This window comes from Thermobia domestica, chromosome 8 (assembly GCF_964235325.1).
Source record: "Thermobia domestica chromosome 8, izTheDome1.hap1.1, whole genome shotgun sequence".
Classification (NCBI taxonomy): domain Eukaryota; kingdom Metazoa; phylum Arthropoda; class Insecta; order Zygentoma; family Lepismatidae; genus Thermobia; species Thermobia domestica.
Window position 1 is genome coordinate 23,180,988 of NC_137461.1, and position 20,726 is coordinate 23,201,713.

The window sequence follows — 20,726 nt, forward strand, 5'->3', positions numbered from 1 at the left end:
GTATATGACTGAAGATAGATTGTGATAGTACAATATTTAGGGTGGACATAGTCTCTCCCTGATAACAAACATTAATAACAAGAAAACTAACAATGATTGAAGCATGCCGTTTGCGGTAAATAATAGAAAAAAGCAAAAAGTTATTTATTTATTTATTATTATTATTATTATTATTATTATTTTTAATACCTGATTTAGAGAGTTTCCACATGTGCTTCATTAGGTGCCCTCAAGGACATCCATGGGATATTCAATTTCCATCTTATGTGTTACTCAACATTTCAGGAGTCACTGTGTCTATTGCGTCCTTTATCCTGTTTTTGAGTGTTGCAGTATCACGGACAGGTATTGCGTAAACTCAGTCTTTAACATAACCCCACAGAAGGAAGTCAGGGGGGTTATGTCTAGAGATCGTGGTGGCCATCTCTCCCCATCCATCGGTCAGGAAAAGTTTCATCGAGAAATGAACGAATATCAGTACTTCAGTGTGGAGGAGCCTCGTCCAATTGAAGGATTACACTTGTTTGGTGTTCCTTTAATTAGGAGCTATGTAGCACATCATGGTGTCTTAAGAAATTGCCTCTAGGAATGGTTGGTTCGTGGAGAAAGAAGGTCCAACTAACACTTGGTCTACCGCTTCTATCACGATCTAAAACACTTTCTGTTGCAATAAACTTGCTATACCATTCCTTTATGCTCTTAAATCTGGTGGCTACTGTCCATACTCTCTCTTGAATGTTCGTTGAACTCTGGCGGGAGATTTTGTTTCATGATACAACACACACTTCGCTTTCTGCTGTGCTTGACGCCATTTTTAAACGAATGACTGTCACGCTACTTTCAACTGCAGTAGATGGAAGCACAGGCTGTGGCAAAATCTTGAAGTATCATAGAAACGATGTTTTCAGACCGCATGATTCTATCATTCTTTGTTTTCTTAATAATATTTATCAGGGAGAGACTTTATGTCCACCTTGTATATTAGATGACATAAATTGTTACCTTATTCATTTAAAGGTATTACTGTCCCTTGTGCGTATCGCAAAGCTCTTCCATGATCTAGATACATAGTCATCTTCATGAAAGATATAAGATCATGCATAAAAAAATAAAATAAAATTTAAAAAATTAAAAATCAGATAGTATTGCAGAACGTTTGCCAGAACTGGACAAAGTAATTACACTACAAACTTAGCAGTTTCACTTTGAGTATGCTTCATGACAAATCTCAGTATCATTGCCTTCAGTATAAATTTTCCATTAATTTATACTATTTAACTAAATATTCACTTGTAGTACCTGTATGATGGAACTTCTCATAATCAGTGGTACGCATTCAAAATTCTCCCCCTATTGTTCAAATATAAATGCATCCACTTGCAGCGTGTTAGCTTGTGACATGAAACGATGAGGAAATAAAAGAAATAGTTGAAAATGTTAAAGAAAGAGAAACTATTAGATTATTAAAGTTTGTGTACGAGGTACTTAAATTAGAGATGCAGAAATTTCTCATTTTTTCTTCTCAAGCAGCATTAATGAATCTCTTCTCTTTGCTTGTCTGCCCAAATAGGTGCTGACACCTAATTTTCCGTGGAAGTGACTGAACAGCTGACGTTACGTCTATATGCGCAGCAAGGTATATGAAAGATATGCCGTGAGTGTTTTGTGATATTTAAGTACACATGGAAATTGTCCAAGTATATGAAAAGGAAACTATTTTCATTCGTCATTATCATAGGTATTCTGCCATTACTGGCAGGTCACTTGCCGCAACTGAGAACCTTCCATACTCCACGGTCTTCCACTAACCTCTTCGTCTTCACGTATGATTTCTTTGTTTTGATATCGTCATCAGTTGCGGCCTCCTTCGCCCCCTCCCTATCTTTCCTGCTATCATACCCTCTAGCACGTCCCTTATGCAGGATTCCTACTGGTTAGGGAAGTCAGGGAAAACTCAGGAAAAATGGTACAGGGCAGGGAAGTTCAGGGGGAAAGACCAGAAATCAGGGAAAGTCAGGGAAATTTTATAAAATATATTTTTTTCTAACATTAATTGTACACCAGTTTCAACTTAATGATCAGTGTGGGACGTTGCTTAGATTTTTATGGGAGGTAAGTGGAATGTACGTATGAGCAATTGATTACTATTTGTCTCAATAGAATAAATGTATATAAATATTCACCGTTATTTATTCCTTATTTATGTCAACGTCATCCGACAACTGTCATGAAAGTTAGTAGGGAATTTCCTGCCAAAAGTCAAGGAAGGTCAGGGAAATGATTTCTCCAGATCAGTAGGAACACTGTTGTGATACAGTTCCTTCTTAGTCAGTGTCCCAACCAGTTTCTCTTCTTAATAATAATATCTAAAACTGTTCTTTTCTTCCCCACCATTTCTAACACCCTCTCATACGTTTGCCGCTCGACCCAACTGATTCTCTCCGTTCTTCTTCATACTCACATTTCGAAAGCTTCCAGTATTTTTTCATCATTTTTTGCGTAATGTCTATGTTTCTGTTCTATACAATACAATACTCCACACGAAGCATTTTATGAGTCTTTTTCTAAACTCTTTATCCAAGGCCCCACAAAACACTTTCAATAACAATAATAACCTCTTTAAATTGTAATATGTTCTTATCTTCCTATAAATGGTAGTGTGCTATGAGACAGTTATTCGACGATATATTGCCATTTCTGCGTTTGGACAATGATTAATGAAAACAAAAACAAAACTAAAAGAATAGTGCAAATGTTGTTGACATTAAGAAACTTATTTATATAATTTAGTTTGTTTTACAAGAATTTTGTTAACATCTATTTTTGTTTGTTTAACACGAATTCACGCTTACGACAGTAGTATAGTTGATAAAGCAGCAGCATTCGTTACAGTACACCAAAGCAATTCACTCAGTGTTCATAAGCGATTTATTATTGGTTCTGTTTTTTAATTTCGTTCTGAGATTCATTGCATGGACTTACCACCTGACCAAAGATTGAGTCGCGTTACAAGCTAAATTTAGAAGGAAAGATAATCAGATGCATAATGCCTATTTGGACTACGATGGAATGGTCTATAATAGATCAATACAAATATAAAACAAACTTCAGTTCGTGACACTAATAACTCTTGAACCACGAGACTGATCTCAATCAAATTTGCTACATAGATGAGGTTCGGGCCTGAGATGGTTTTTATTATTTCACTTTGACGGTGCAACTTAGGGGAGGGGGAAGATATATAAAAATGATCGAAAATGACCGATATTAGTTTCAAATCCATAGTTTTCGGGATCGCTAAGATGAACAGTGATACTTCCATTTAAATCCAAATTCTACCTTTTATGTCCAAAACGAAACGTATTCTCACCATTCGAGTAACTGGTACTCTGCTAGTAAATAATGGATTGAGATTATTTGCCACAATTTTGTATCTAAGCCTTATATTATTTCACTTAATATTTGTTTCCATACACTTGTATTTCTTTCTGGTTTACTGTGTATAGTATATATATATGTACTGTTGAAATAAGCTTCTCCGCTTTAGTTTTGCTTTAGCAGCAGCTTGCGAAAGGAATTGGAATTTGAGAGTAGTACCTACGCTAGGAGTATAATAAGTAGTAGCATTTGTTTGTGCTGTGAACGATTTATTCAACCTATTTGTAATTCTAATGAGCTACAATGAAACTAACTTTTAGTGCTATATTTTACGATACGATCTACAGTAATATTTGGTTAACTTATGATCAACAGAGCGAACATTTATATATATATATATATATATATATATATATATATATATATATATATATATATATATATATATATATATATATATATATATATATATATATATATATATATAATATACGGGGAGTGATCAGAAAGTAAGGTTACAAAGCCTGAAGTGAAATATTATATTATTTTATTAGTATTATTAGATTATTTTTCGACATAGTCTCCACATCGCTTGAGGCATTTGTCGCATCGTGGGATGAGTTTGAAGGTTCTCTCCTGATAAAAATCCTGTCCTTGTGTGTTCAGCCACGTTGTCACGAAGTATTTCACTTTAGGGGGCGCGGTGGCTCAGTGGTAAAGCGTTCACCTCCGGTGCTTGGGGTCCCTGGTTCGGTCCCAGCTCGCGTCATATGGACTTTGTGGTGGACAAACATCGTGCTCATGGGTTTTCTCGGGGTTCTCCCGTTTCTTCCCACTTTCTTCATTCCACAATTTCATTCATTTCTCATAATCACAATCTCCTTTAGCCTAACCGGCATAACCGTGGGACGTAAAACTGAAAAATTTCATTTTCATTTATGTGTTTCACTTTCTCGTCTGAAGCGAAGCGATGGCCTCCTAGGTGCTTCAAGTGCGGGAACAGGTGAAAACCGCGGTCGAGGTCTGGACTGTAAGGAGGGTGGTTGAATCTGTGTACAGATTTGTTGATGCCGTGCTGGGTCGGCCACTGTGCTCCTCGTCGGTGACGTTTTTTTACCGGCCGCAAACTTTCGGCGACATGCTGACGACACATTACAGTCTATCCGTAAACCTCTACCAGTTGCCGGTGAATTTCAGCAATAGTTATATGTTTCGCCCACAACTGAACGGAGATCGTCGCAAGACCAGTTTTCGAAACTAGTCACCATTTGTGTTTACATATGAAGGTGGCTGAAGCTCTGCACAGTTGCCAACTTCATGTAATAAAATTACAACACATGCCTCATTGCTCTATAATAGACGAAACTCCAGAAATATTGGGCTTGTAACCTTAGTTTCTGATCCACCCTCGTATATTGAAAAGTAGTTGATTAGTTGGTTTGTAATAAATATTTTTCGTTATTTTGTCTGTATATGCATGTATGGAAGATATCCGAAGATCATAGTTTTGTGCTGGCTTCTTGATTTTATATATTTCTCTCTTTCTTTTAATATTTATCATAGCTAGAATATTAACATTGAGAAATAAATTGACTTATTACTAACCATAGTGTATGTTACGTGCTTTACATGTTTCTTTCCACAGTTGTCTTGAGTAGTGTGTGGTTCACAATATACTGTATATTCAGAAGAGGTAGAATTAAAATTAATACGAATAAACAGTTGTACAAATAAAATGAACATTCATTGTTCCGTTGTACGTAACAATAATAGACTGTTTTTAACGTAGCTAGTTCAAAAGTAATACTTTCTTTTAGATTATTGTCACATTGCATTTCATTACAATGCAATACAGAGAACTGTTTTCTCTTTTAAGTTAATGGTATAATGAATTTAAAGTTTCCACATAGTTTTGAATTTTCTAGCGGGCTTTACTTCTGCTAGTGAAACATTGTTGAAGCGCATAAGAACTCTTTTGGTTCACTATGGTTGGAATATAATGGTATATAATATCGGATACCTATTGCGGTTAATCCGAGTACAGTTTCCATTAGACATCATGACCATATGGCAAAAGTTCCAGAAGAACACAAGTTTTGTCTCACGTACATTATGGTAGTTTCTTCAAAATGTCCTTTTCGAAACACTGCCTGAGATTCATCATCTGGTGGAAACCATTGGATTGTTGTCAAGATAAGAATGGAAGAGTGGCTTCTTATCATTGATCAGTTTCCAAAACATGTCGTGTGGAATATTGAGCAGTTCTTGATATAAAGTAATGGATCATGTTGCTCTAGGGTTAATTAGATTGCTGGAGTCGTAACATTTTGGATGTATGAGCTTCCTCAACGAATCGTCGGATACTGTTTCAGTGGTGGTTTTCTCAACAGCATGGATCAGGATATTGGTGGTAATGTGTGCAGATAATGTGTTCCTCTATTTATCTACGAGATTTACATCTAGAGCAGAAACTTTGGATTTTTTTTTTTTTTTTTTTTTTTTTTATGTCACAGAGTACACCGTCCTTTTTTACCTTTTACGACACAGATTTCCTTCATTATTGCTGTTTGATTAATGGTTTCGTCTTTAATGGTGGCGTAAACGCATTACATGAACAAGTTTCTTTTAGGCATGCACGCCTCTAGTAACAAGCTATCTGGTATTCTCAGCAAGTAGACATCTTCTAATAAGACTCATAAGTGACCAGGCTACCAGTAACGATTGAAGACTACTGCTCAGTTAAATCGGATACAGGTTTGAAAAAATGCCAGAACTATTAAAAAAAAAAAAAAAAAAAAAAAAAATCACTAGCCTCGAATGCTTACATAGTAGCATTTTAATTATGGACTGAAATTACTAAAAAGGAATTTTCTATTCATAAATGATGATGATTATTCACCATCGTAAACAGAGAAAAGGAGGAAAAGGTGAGGCAAAAGTATCTTGTACTGGTTGAAGATGTAAGGCAGACAAATAAAATGTAGTCTAGTAAGAAAATTAGAAGCGCAGAAGTATTCTGGATGGTGGATGTTTCAAGATCACAGAGATGCTCAAATGATTATGCCTAGACATTCAGGTGATTTTGTAATGTGAAGTTCTTGTACTGTAAGTGTTAAGAGTGGCTCGAATTATGATCATATTTGTATTTGCGTTCACTCTGTACAGTGATACGATATGATCACATAGCTAATGAAACATTGTTGTTGGTCAAGTAGTGACCAGTATTATAACAGTGGTAGCTTCTGAATCTGATCTGGAACTACAGTGTTGGGACATGTTATAGGGGAACATGTTACAGTAGAATGTTTAAAATGATCTACTGTTTTATTTTATTTATTTACTTATTTCGTTCAGTTAACTGAGCTCCCTCGTGGCTAAGCGGTTAGCGTACGCGTCTTTTGAGTAGGAGACCCAGGTTCGATTCCCGGCGGGAGATTCATGTAGTTCGGATCTTACGTTAAGCTGTAGGTCCACGTCTCATATAGCCTCTCTGCTGAAAGGGACGTTAAACTTAAAATCAAATCAAATCGTTCAATTGTTTTTCTTTTGTGAGTTGCCAGTTTCTTCTAGTCACTTCATAGGCCGAGAAACACTGAAAGAAATTGGCTTGCATCTTCGAAAAATATCCATCCAACACTATGCATATCAGTGCATAGTATTTTTTACTTTAGTACTTTGAAATATAAATACCCTTTGATGATTTTAGTGGATTAATGTGTTTTTAAGAGAAATATGCATCTACTTAACGTGGGATCCGAACCACGTTTACTTCAATTTGGAATCGAAACCGGGCCTCCTGCACCAAAGACAAGATTTCTTAATTACCCGACGAAATTTCTAGTAGTGATTTCACTCACATTTCGGTCCTCTTTTTTTCTTTTCTGTTTCTAATAATCATTTTATGCCTTTGGTTTCGTTTCCTATATACCTAAGATTGTATAAGTACGGGATTTATTTCGTTATCAATTCTGTTGAAGTACTCGATATATTTTGAGGAAGTACTTGTTACTAGGCATATTAAAGTTATTAACTAGGAAACTAAGACATTTTTATTAACTAGGAAAAAATATCATAATTCTGTAACATTGAAAACACTGGAATTTATAATTCCTTGTTACTGGATTTTCAAATCATTGTACCTAATAGTTCTATATTGAACTCTGGTTCTGTTGTAACTATTTTTTTTTTTTTGGGGGGGGGGCACAGTAACTCAGTGGTAGAGCACTTCCTCTAGTGCGTTGGCCCCCTGGTTCGATCCTTGATCAAGTAAGTTTGTGGTGGACAACAATGTCCGTGGGTTTTTTTCGGGGCCTTCCCGTTTCCTCCCACACTATCGTTCCACCAATTCACTTCCTTTAATCATTCTCTCTCTTAGCCGAACGGGTATAATCATAGGTTCTTAAACTGGAAGATTGCATTTAATTCCTATCGTAACTATTTCATAGAGATGACACATATATATATTGTCGGAAAGATGTTAAATGTTGGTCGCAACATGTGAGACCTGCTATACCTGAATATTCCCATGTATGATTTGCTGACAAACTGCTTGAAGTATGCCTAGTTGCCAGATTCTGTTGTTGCATGATATATATATATATATGCCTCTCATTAAATTTCTTTACTGATTTTCAATGCAGTAAGTTAAGATGACAGGCAAACATGAAGTTACAATTTAGAAAAGCAATCCCATTTAAATGTAATGTAGTTCGTAATTTTGTAGCATTTAAAATAGGATATTGTAGCAGTTTTCATTGCTGGCAAAATCTTTACTACTACTACAACCCTCGCATCAACAAGAGTATAATTAATATTGGATTAAATTAATTGAAACTTCCTTCTAAATCTTGTGTAAAAGGACATGATTCAAATTCTGGCATCAAAGCTGCTACCAACTCTTCATCTGATCCAGTATTTATGTGCCTACAAATTTTTCACATGTTAATTTCGTACTTTATGTAGGAACTAGTTTTAAGTATGATGTTACATTGATGTCACTTCGTTGCCATGGTAGTTACCATGTTCTTTCTTAACTATTGACAGTTTGCTAACATTTGCCACTCTGATCTTTACATAGGAAGTTGTACGGACGTGACTTTTTTCCGTTCTTTAATGAGGGCAGATAAACAACTTAAAAATTCCACATTATAAGCAAACATTAGTAATATGTAACGGATATTTCGTGTAGAGTATTAAGTAGACAAAGTACTCACTACTGTATATTAAAGAATTGTTTCTTGTCTGGATATAATCAGCTGGTGACTGTAATTTTCTTCTGTCAGATAAGTATTTGAATAGTGAGGTTGGCTGGTCTTCAAATAATTAACTGAAACAAGAAAACTGTAATGAACAGTGGAACGTAATAGGGAAGAGAAAAATCTTTTTGGTGCAAATTACTGAGTACTTTTCTTTTAGTCAGTAACAGAAGCTTCAGCAAGGATTTTCAATAGCAGTTTCGAATAAAGCCTGCTTCAAAGCGCAGGCTTAATATTGGTTGGACAATCGTAACAGTGGGTTCGCCTTAATTCGGTGACTTATTTCAATCTATGAGATGGATTACTCTCTCTTTGCATGGATTACAATATTCTGTTTCCGCCAGTTGGTGGAATATATTACTTCAGGGATTTGTTGCGTTATAGCTACAGCAGAACTGGGAGGGAAGTGGTAGTGTTCAAAAACCGTGCAGCAAATTGTTTAATAGGTGGCTACGAAGCGTTAAAATAACTTTCGGTACGCAAAGAACTCATTTTTAAAACAGTATGAACTCATTTCTGTTTGGTTCTATTCAATTGTTGTTGCTAATAATTTCGACAAATTGCCACTTTCATTAGATCACTAATTTCGGTGTTATCGAAATTAAAATTAGTTACCTACACAATTCAGCATAAAGTCATACTATTTCTGCTAGTAAAAATTTGAATAAAGTAAAATGTGTAATTAAGAAATACGGATGCTAGCAAGATTATTTCAGCAGTAAGAACTTATTTCGTTAACTGAGGTAAAGAGCAATTTTCTTCAGAGCATTCACACACTTGTACCGTCAAATTACGTATCCTAACTTATCCTTTTCAAATTCTTTAATGAAAATGGAGTGAATAAGTTGACGAAATTATTAGCAGCAAAAATTTAAACAAATGTAACTAAGATGAGTTCGTATTGTAATTAAGTATATACAAATTAGTAAAATCCCATATTTACATAATAAATAGCAGGAGCATATTGTTTTATGATTGATGGATGCGTAAGATAATATCAAATAAGATGATTTTAAGCCATTTCAAGTAAGCCATTGGATGCGGAAACGGAATATATTACAAGATTCATCGATTTAGGGTATCACCAGTTGGGTAAGCAGGATTCGTCCTATTCATAGCCGTTATTGTAGTTAAAGATAACGATCATATTAACTGGGCTGTTATTGAGAGAGAAATTAGGTATATGAACTTTATTAAGTCAAGTTATCAGTGGGTTTTTCGCAGTTCTATCGTTTACTTTCATTGATCACTTATCTCCGTTCCGGGTAGCTTTCAGAACATACCCGGGTGAAGTAAAATTAGGGTTGTCGTCTGGCCGGTATTTCACCAGCCTGCTGGAAATATTGCTGTTATTTTGATTAAGGCTGGTAACCGGTACACACTCCTTACCATTCCCTTTATGACCGGTAATTTGAAATTGTGATCCAGAATAAAACATCGAAAATAGAAATTCTTCAATAGTGCCTTTACAAATACAAATTTCCGTTGTACCATACATCAAACAATGTTTTTTTTTTCTTTCTTAATCTATGGCAGTTTTTTTTTTTTTTTTCATTTATATAACATAAGATTTTATTGTGAAACATTGTTTTGAACAATAGAAACAGAGGTGTGTATATATTTGTCATAATTACGCGGCATAAATATAGTGATTAAATTTACTAGCGTTCATGGATGGTTCCGAACAGAGATACTTCACACGCTTCATGGGGAGTATGAATACTATATTGATCTATCAATAGATTACAAGATAATGGAGACTTATCATGGCAGCGAGACAATAATAGTGACATCACGACTTAAAACATTTCCTTACTTTCTACAGACTACAATAATTCTTAATTAAGACTAATTGCTACTATTTGGAATAAAACCCCAAATCATCGTGGCTCATCACAAAAACTGCTTTTTATCCATTTTTGATTGCAGAAGGTAAGGCGAGGAAGAAAACGGAGATGGCAGGCTCAATAGCCAAGGGGGAACATTACGTCGTGCAGAGTTGGCAAGTAGTGCCATAACTGAAATATTTCTCCGAGAATATAATTTAACGTTAGTAACAAAAAGAAATAAATACTTAATAGACATTGAAGAGAAGTTAACATAAAAAGGGCTTTCTCGTCAAATCCAGTGAATATCAAGAATTAAGAAAACTAAATTAAAAGTGAATTGTAAAAGACTGCTTGTTATAACTGTCTTTTTTATTATTGATCTCACACTTTGCACCAATATTGAGTGAGTGAAGTCCATTATCTTTTGACTGTGATTGTTCAGTGCCGTGTCTCCCGACGAAAATTCAAAATACCAGGTAGGTAAGTAAAAAGACGAAAATTTTATAGGATATATATTTTTCACATTCGTAGTTTACAGATCAGAGGATAGATGCTACCACTGTGTTTCAAGTATATTTTGTAATTGTATTGTGTTGATGTGTTCAATTTATTTTTCTACGAATTATCATTGTTGTTAGACCGAATTTCATTTCGAAAGCTATACCAAATATTAATTATTTCAGATGTGGTTTCGGATCTCGTTGTCTTGCAGGGCATACCACGAGACTTAATGTTTTAATAATTGCTGTCTTATTTTTCTAAGAACGGGATTAGAGTAGAGTTAATCTTTCTTGTTGATTTATCCTGAACTTTTTATTATTATTATTATTATTATTATTATTATTATTATTATTAATAATAATAATAATAATAATAATAATTTGTGTCAACAGTTTGTGTTGCTTTATACAAGACTGGCATAAATGCTTCATTCATTTTGAAAAGGATATATGTTCAGAAAATGTTACACGTACATACACGAAAGATATATATGAAGAAAGAAAAAAAAAAAACGCGAACTCACAGTTTATACACTCTACAAATGTACAATATGTGTCCCTTTGGTGACACGACACACATACAGACTATACTCGAACTCATTCTATACATTTTGTAGCATAGTCCTGTCAGTTGTCTGCACTGCAGCACTGATGCGTTCTTTTGAGCTCGACTAAGGATTGCGGTAGTGGGGGTACGTAAACAAGGTCCCATAGGGCGTTAAATCAGGAGGTCTGGGAGGTCAGGGGAACAAAGCTAGGTCATCACGAAGTGGGATATGCCAATGAGGGGGTGCCAAATTTTACACAATACAAACTTGGTGAGTGGGTGGTTCTTTTCATATATTTTTCATATGTGTGCGTGTAATACTTTTGAAAATATAGCCTTTTCAAAACGAACGAATCCTTGCTAACCCTGTACTTTGGGATAAGCGTAATGCACTTTTTGCGCAAATATCCCACCTGTTATCGACAATCCTTAGTTTGTTCTTTTAATTACATCAGGAAATTCAGAAATGGTACGAATTTGAAGAGGTTGTTCCTTATGTCTTGATCCTGTGTCCCCGTAGAAATTGAGTTTGTCGTAAGAGTATGGAAGTAAGATATAAGGTTAAAAAAGAAATCTAAGTTAACTTGCTTTCATAGTCTACTCTGTCATGACTAGATACATTTTTTGTGCCTGTTTGTTATAGATACCTTTGCATGAAGGATGATTATTCTTGAATAAGGATATGGGACCATGTTAATGGAACAAGACTTATTTTTTTTTTAAACTTTTATGGATAAAAACATTTTCAAAAAAGTATTTTCAAGAACTCGGGTATCACAATTATACCTAATTAACTGGGATCAGCTTTTCTTTCTGCCAGTCTGCTTTATATTTATTTATTTATTATCTATCCAAAGTTAAGTTTTTGAATCATTTTTAACGTAATACCATTTCAAGGATCATGTCGTTAACCCTTACATTGTCGAGATCCGGTAGAGACCTAGACCGGAATTTTTTTTTCGTTCATAACTAGATTAATGCAGGATTATGCATACGTAGAAGATAATGCTTATGAATATATCGTGAGCACCAGGAAACAGTATATAGCTTCATAGCCGTCATCAACTATATAGCTTCAAAAATTAGGCTAGTAGAAAATACAAAATAAAGCCCTTGTATTTTGCCTAAATTAGGGCTTCCATTTTCATCACTACTGCAGTACTCTAACTTGGCAGCGTAAAGGTTGACCTAAATATTTTATGGTATTATGAATTACTTCACTAGTATAATCTACTTTATGCGATAACTTGTTCAAAGAAAGTATAAATATTATCGTTTGCTTCAAGTAAAGACAAGTTTCGTTGTGATTCATACAGCCATCTCTCTAGTTAGAGGTTCGGTGCTGTTTATATTTTTTTACTAAATGGTCAAAACCAATAGAATTTTAATAAGCCTTCGTATCAGTTGTAAATAAAACGAAATTGTGTAAATAAGGTGCTATATGGTCAGCAGTTGGCTCATTTACGAAGTTGGTCATTATAAGTTTTACTGTATAAGAATAATGGAATAGTGATTGTAAATATTTATGCTTCATTCGTTACAGGAGAAGTACAAAAGTGGACGAGTGCCTCTAGCAAAGAACAGTGGGAATAGAGGTTCCGGTACGCATGGCCATAAAAACAAAATGGGACGCAACGGTTCCAAGGACAAAGGAACAGTTAACGCAAACATTTCCCCCGGTTCTGCTGCTGTTCCTGTTAACAGTAGTAATAATGCAATGCCAATATGCACTAACTCCAGTCCAAACGCAGTCAACATCAACTCCAGTAACAATAACAACGGAAATTCGAATTCTAACTCCAACTCTTCTGGACCACGAAGGAGGCGAACGAGATGCAAAAAATGTGAAGCTTGTATGCGAAATGATTGTGGAGAATGTACCTTCTGTCTCGATATGGTAAAGTTTGGAGGGCCTGGTAGAGCGAAGCAGACTTGTATTATGAGACAATGTTTACAGGTGAGACGCATGATCTGTATATTTCTTCAGTTTGCATGAAATGTAACGTAACAAACTGCTTTTAACCTTTGTAATATTGTAATAAGTACCATTTCCATAAACTTCTCTTCCATGGTAGTTGTCTTCTCGCTAACAGTAGCTTATTATAATAAACAGTATAAATTGTTGTGTGCGCTGTTTGTCCATTGTGTGTACCATCAGTGTAGTAGTTGGAATCCTTCTGTAGTTTTGCTTAGTGGTTGCAAATCTTGGACTGAGTTTGTTCTTGAATAACGTACCTGGCACTGCCTACGTAGGGTTGTGAGAACTCTGGTGGTTCCTTATACGTTGCGTATAAGGTTCGATTTTACGCGTAGCTGTCACAGTTAAATATCAAAATTCTCATTAAATAATAATAGTAATAATTATTATTATAATAAGAAATAATTATTGTATTGCTTAAGATAGTTTCCTATTTGGTAAGTGGTACTTGTTTTATAAGAGGTATTTTTACTTCTATACAAATACCAAACAGTTCTGCAGAACTTAAGGGGAAATTGTAGTAGTTAGATATCCTAGAATGGGTACTTGTCAAAATGCCGTACTTGTCAAGTACCGTGCCAAAATTAAAACATAAGATACATACGTTTTTATCCGGGTACCTCAAGAACATCACAATATTTATTAAACAGGGTGTCTGTTGGTCACGAAAGTCATGAAAAAGTCACGAAATGGTCATGGAAGTCAAGGAAAAGTCACGAAATTTAGCTTTTGGGTCACGAATTTTTTTATCTGTACAAATATAAGCACAGACTAGAAAATTTTGTTCCATAAAACGTCAAAATTCACCACCGAAAATGTCTTTATAATGGGCTTTAGACACTACTAAATTACAATCAAAGCATTCTTCTATCGCATGCATGAAAATTCGGCCTAATTTGCACCCAAATTCGCTCTTGAGAATGTTAGGAAATTTTATGGTTTGGTAAAGAAAAGGTCACGAAAAAGTCACGAAATTTCATTTTGGAATCTTAGTAGACACCCTGTTAAAGAGTTTTGATCATAGTTCGACCGTTATCAAAAAATAATCATAGTAGTAAAAAGAGAAAATATAAAGCCATAACATCAGTTTGTATCCGTTCCGCTGTATTGAATGAAGGTAGAAGAATGTGTAGGCTGATGAATCAGTTTCTGCCAGATGAATAAGTTAAATCCATATGGAAAAAAAAAAAAAAAAAAAAGAAATTTAGCATAAATATCTGGTTTTTGTACGTGAAAAATAAGGCTTAATAAATATGAGAACGAAAATCTGAATACTGTAGAAATTTTCCCGCTTTATAAACAAAATTTTCCAAAACTGAATTACGTATTTCCTTACTTTTAGTAAAGGTTTATATACCAAATTTCATGTCAACCTTTTACATTAGATATTTTCTGAGTAAAGAGTTGGGAATTTGAATATTGTAGAATATTCCTTTTGGAGCGGGGTTTTCAAAAATGCTTTTTCATTCACTTCTAGTGAGAAATTTATATGCTGAGTTTTATCTCCCTAAGAATTTTTAAAAAGAAAGAGAAAAAAAGACGTATTTCCCTGAAGATAATGTATTTTTAAAAACTCCCCTGTCTTTTACTTTCGTGACAAAAGTGTACTTCTCTGCAGATTTCATATTTCTAGATATAGTAATATAACGTGGCGTTGAGAAAGCTCACTTTGCTCTTCTATGAGTAGAATAAACTAGTAGAATACCCATTCTTTGCATGGGGAGAATAAGTTTCATATTGTACATAAAGGCTGAATTTGGATTTCTCAGCGACCCCGAAAACCATGGATTCGATACTAACATCGGTCATTTTCGATCATATATATATATATATATATATATATATATATATATATATATATATATATATATATATATATATAATATAAAATCTCCCTCCCCCAAGTTGCGGGGCTGAATTTGGATTTAAACGGCATCTGAAGTGTCACTTCATCTCAGCGACCCCGAAAATTATCGATTCGAGACTGATATCGATAATTTTCGATTTTTTAAAAATATCTCCCCCCTTCCTCTAAGTTCTATCGTCAAAGTGAAACGATAAAAACCATGCCAGGCTCGAACCTCATCTATGTTGAAAATTTTATCGAGATCGGTCGCGGAAGTCACAAACATAGTTACTTTCATTTATATATACAGCAGAACCCCTCTCGTTCGCCCTCGGCTGGTCCGCCACTCCGGTTGATCCGACCGTGCTCGAGCCGAACTTGTCCCGATTTTTCGCTGACTAACGAGGCCCATTGTTTATTGCTGTCGCGGCATTGTTGTTTACTTGCTGTTACCGCATATCCGCTTTAGTGCTCTGTCACCTCTTGTATTGTTTCTTCCATTGTGTTCTCTACTGTACTGTGCAGTTTTTAGTCCTTACTATTCGTTTGTTTTTACTGTAGAGAACAATACAGTCATTTTTGAATTCAGAATTGTTTATTTTACTGTGAATCCGCATTTTTCTGTATTTTCTGATAATCCGATCTTTTTATGCGATCCGACCTTACCCCTAGTCCCAAAGGTGACGGATTAGAGGGGTTCTACTGTATATTGATTAAAAAGAAAGAAAAGAAAAAGGGTCCCAACGCTATTACCGTTGTTTCCGGATTCTACTTTCAATTGAGGTCGACGTCTTGTATAGCCGTGGTGCTGAAACGGGACACTAAATTTCAATGAAGAAACAAGAAATACTTTCGCTTGTTCATTTGTTATTTTCTCTGCTATTCTTTCTTTCTTTCTTCCTTAAAAGAGTTTCCAGATCAGAGTGGTAACTCTTTCCTTTCCCGTCATACAATATCTACAAGTAGATTAATTTGATATTAGTCATCCCCTCCCTCTTTATTTTAGACTTCCGAACTACTCTACGCATAAGTGTCTGAAGTCTTATAGAACGACTTTGTTCTTGCGTATGTCTGTCTGTGGACAGGTATCAGAGCTAATATGGTAAGAGATATCGAGATTTTTTTTTCAATCGATTCAGCGTCTAAAGAATAGGTTCAGTTTCCTCCGTTAACTCTGTTGAAACCAGAAGTGATTCAGATTAGTCATTTGAGAGGTTTCAACATTATCGTCATAGAACGAAGGCGTAGCGAGAAGCTGTTTCTTGCAAACTATTCAGCGTCTCAAGGCAACGTACATGACTATCCCCAACACTACCAAAAACGGTAGTAATTCCGATTTAATATTACTTCCGGTTTCACTTGTTTTCCATAGAAAAAGCAAGAAATAATCGAGATGCGGTTTTCTGCAGTTAATTCATTATCCCAAGGATAGGCTCCATCGTCTTCATTAATCCTCTATTCAAACCAGAAGTGGTTCAAATTAGCCATTTCCGGTTTCAACATATCACCATAGTGAAAAAAAATGGTAATACACAGCGACAAGCAGTTTAACACAATCAATTCAGGATGTCAAGAGAACATGGTTGAAATTTACTACTACTACGGTTTCAATACTGATTTTCCTAGAGCGAAAACGATTAGGTGTATCGAGATGCAGTTTTTTGCAATCAATTCAGCTTCCCAAAAGTAAGTTCTGCCTTTTCCCTTAACAATCTAATCAATCTGAAATTGTTTCAAATTAGCGATTTCCGGTTTCAGCCTTTATCGTCATGAAACAAAAACAGTAAAGCATAGCGTCAGTAACAAGTTCTATCTTTGATTTTATTAATGTATTGCAACCGGTAGTGATTCCGCGTCACGGTAGAGCCTCAGTCTTGTAAAGTAATTCTCCACCAATCAACCAATATACTTTTTTCTTCTGTTCTATGGGCAGTTACAAAGACTTGTTCAGTGATGTTCAAGAAATGTTGCAATCAATAAATACGTTATATATAAAAATATATTCACTTTTTTTTTCTTCAATTGTGGCAACACGTTTAAGAATTGACGTTAAAAGATGAATTGTGATTAATTTCTTGATATTGTTTTTTTGCTGTTGCTTAATGTCCCTTTTTGTTTTGTAGTTTCTAAATTATGCTTCGAAATATGGTTTCGTGACATTTTAAAATATTTTGGTAGCAATAGCTATTAGGGATAAGTGAATGAAATTAAATTTTAAAAAATAGATATATTTCGAATTGGAAAGCAAATTTTCAAACCAGTTTAATATGGTGAACTGTGATCATTTCCAGAGCTGGTTGATGGCTTAGAATAATGCGACAGTTATAAATCTCACTACACTTAACTAAATGATCTGACTAGCCTTACAGAATAAACACATTGGGATAACCACATTGGCAGTGGAAAGTTAGTCATATCATTTGGTTAAAAAAAAAAAAAAAAAAAAAAAAAAAAAAAAAAAAAAAAATTGCCAGATGGTTTCTATACAGGTGTTACAGAAAATTGTCCCACTATTTTGTGGATAGATCCCTCACATCAGAATAAGAAAAACAAACTTCATATGGACCTGTTGTTGAAAATACATAGTTCAGTAGTTATAGGGTGCCGAAAACGAGAAAAAAAAAAGAAAAAAAAGAAACTTTAAAAGGTCCATAGTTCCAGTACTACCGGACCGATCGTAGTTGGGTCAAGACATCACTGAGGAACTAATATGTAAACTATCCAAATATCAATCTGTCAGAACCTCCGGTACTTGCACAATCATTTTTAGAGAGTCTGTTTGGGAGTACTCTGATCAGTCTGCACCTACCTCTCTAAAAATTGATGTGCAAATACTGGAACATTCTTCAACATAGATATTTGGATAGGTCACGTACCAGTTTCTTAGTGATGTCTTGACCCGACTACGATAGGTCCCATAGTAGTGGTGCTATGAACTTAAAAAAGTTAACATTTTCGGCGCCCTATACCTCCGAAACTATCCACTTTTGAGCACAGGTCCATATGAACTATTTTTCTTACTTTGATGTGAGGGATCGGTCCCAAAATATTGTGAAACATATTTGTAACGCCCTATATAACTCGCTACACTTACCATACGAGGTATAAACTAAATAGATAGAATTTAATGTGGGATCTAAACTGTTTGTACTCTGTGGGGTGCAGAGGAGGTATCTGAGGAGGGATATGAGAAGTGGGGAAAATGACTATAATTAATTAATATTAATAAGATGGCTGAAGGCCCAGACATAGATACCTCTTACACACCAACTAATCGGTAGAGAAATAAAATAAATAAAAGAAACTAATTTGACAAGTAAAATAATACGTTAAATTTTGGTGAACATGAGACTTTGAATTTCAAAGATATGTAGTTTTAACTCCAGGTGAATTTCCAAACAGATTACCCACACAACATGAAAGTTGCTGGTTTTCATGCCTTATGGGCTTCGCATACTCCCAGCAGCTGAAAGAGAAACAGGATACATTTAACAATCTTTTGCACATACCTTACGTTCTCCTGATGAAGAAGTTCAAGAAAGACGAAAGAGATCCTGGTAGAAACCATTTAATTTTTTTTTTAAACACACGGGAAAACACACTGTACAAAATATCACTCACTAATGAATTTCTTTATACGATTAAAACAATTTTAAAGCGCTGAAATTTTTTTACTCTCTTAAGGCCTTTTGTTTTCACCGGATATTGTTCGTGCACATAATCTTAGTGTTTTGTTACACTCGGGATCGTCGTCGTCGTATTCATCCTTGGTCCTTCCTGGAAGTCAGCATCCCTGGTAAGCACACCTCTTCCCATTGGCATGCTCTGTTGCTTGGAGTTCTCCTCTGGTCGACTCTTCGCCGTCTCACTGGACCTACAGCAGCATGATGAGATGATCTCTGCTGGTCTCGAGAATCTTGCAGCCTCTGTTGCCGTCTCGCCGGAGTTTTCGAGGTGTCCGTATTAAAAGGCCTGGCTGTTGACCAGCACTTGTGTCGTGTTATGATACAGACACTCGTTGCACCATGTTAGTGTGTTTATGAGTTCGCTGATGCAGTTGGAAATGGCACAGTTAATTACCGCGGCTCACACTCATGTTACAACAATAAGAATAAAAAGCACTTTAAATATGAAGATAATGAAGATAAGTACGAATATCTCTGTGTGTACTAGTCTGTTTGGCTAGCGAAAAGTTTACTGGCTAGACGAAACATAGTTTAATTTTTTTTTTTTTTTTTTTTTTTTTTTTTTTTTTTTTTTTTTTTAGCAAGTGCTCGCGTCCAGAGCTGGTTTTGTATGAAAGTTTCAGAAAGAAAAAAAAAAACTGTATGAAACTTATAATATTGCTAATATTGTTTTGAGTTTGAAGTAACACATGTAAACACAATTCATAGTTAACAGTTAACCAACTCTGTAAGATTGGCACAACACAAAACGCACTGTCCAAATGGACCGCCACGATAAGCACTATACAGCCGCTATATGCGTCCAGAGAAAACTACCTTGTCGCTTCGCGTTTTGAAAACCAACTTCGAACTACCCTGTCTCTGCCCTGCCAATTGTTTTTATATTTTCCCATTTCAGGACAAAAATATAGGCTCGCGCCTCATATACCAAGTTTTCTTATGACGGGGCAAGGAGACGTCAGGGGAATCAGAGAAGCGTGTTTAGCCACCCCTTGTGACCTACTTATTTCTTAAAAACACTTTTTCACCTTTTAATTATCATTGTGATTTTCTGTAATGTTTAATCACGAAGTTGCTGCTATCACTTGAAAGTACAAACATGCAGCTTTCTAGTGATGCCTGTTAATTGATTTTTTTATATTAAATTTGAATGGAAAAGCACTGTATAAACATTTGAAACTTTTAAAAATGACTGTCCTCTCTCACCCTTTCTTGTGTCCATCCCAGGGAGACACCTGGTGAGTGACTTCGAAAGGTTCCCACCTGTATGAGAGGGGTGAGAGGGGTTCTTTAAGCACTGATTTTTCTTGTTTATAATGTATATCAGCACAAGACTTGTTGAAACTCATTACAAAATGACTCTATAAGTAAAAATATGCATATATTGAAAATACCAAGTGCTGTCATCTGATAGTTAATAAGTTACAAATGAAAAATTCTCTTTTCCATCATCTTGTTCCCCTGCAGGAAAGCGTCTGTTAGAACATGGCGGTATGGCTCTTACGTATCCTATTTCATTCACGTACTGTGGGAGCTACTACCTTTTTCAATATAAGCCTTTTATTTTACAATAATTAACGCTAAAACTAGCTACGACCTAATTTAGTAAACAAAAATCATAACGAATACATCAAGAGAACTTTAAACGTATAAATAAAGAATTATGTGTGGAACATCTCTACACAAAGGGGGTGAAGACTGTTAACA

General features: G+C 35.2%; 1 protein-coding gene across 3 annotated transcripts in view; it reads left to right on the forward strand.

Moving 5' to 3' along the window:
• Positions 1 to 20,726, forward strand: part of Kdm2 (Lysine demethylase 2) — a 173,645-nt gene that overhangs the window by 130,540 nt on the left and 22,379 nt on the right. For all 3 annotated transcript variants that reach the window (XM_081768252.1, XM_081768251.1, XM_081768253.1), the window contains exon 8: positions 13,053 to 13,466. In XM_081768252.1, the coding sequence (XP_081624378.1) occupies positions 13,053 to 13,466 (414 nt within the window). The remainder of the gene's footprint in view (positions 1 to 13,052; positions 13,467 to 20,726) is intronic.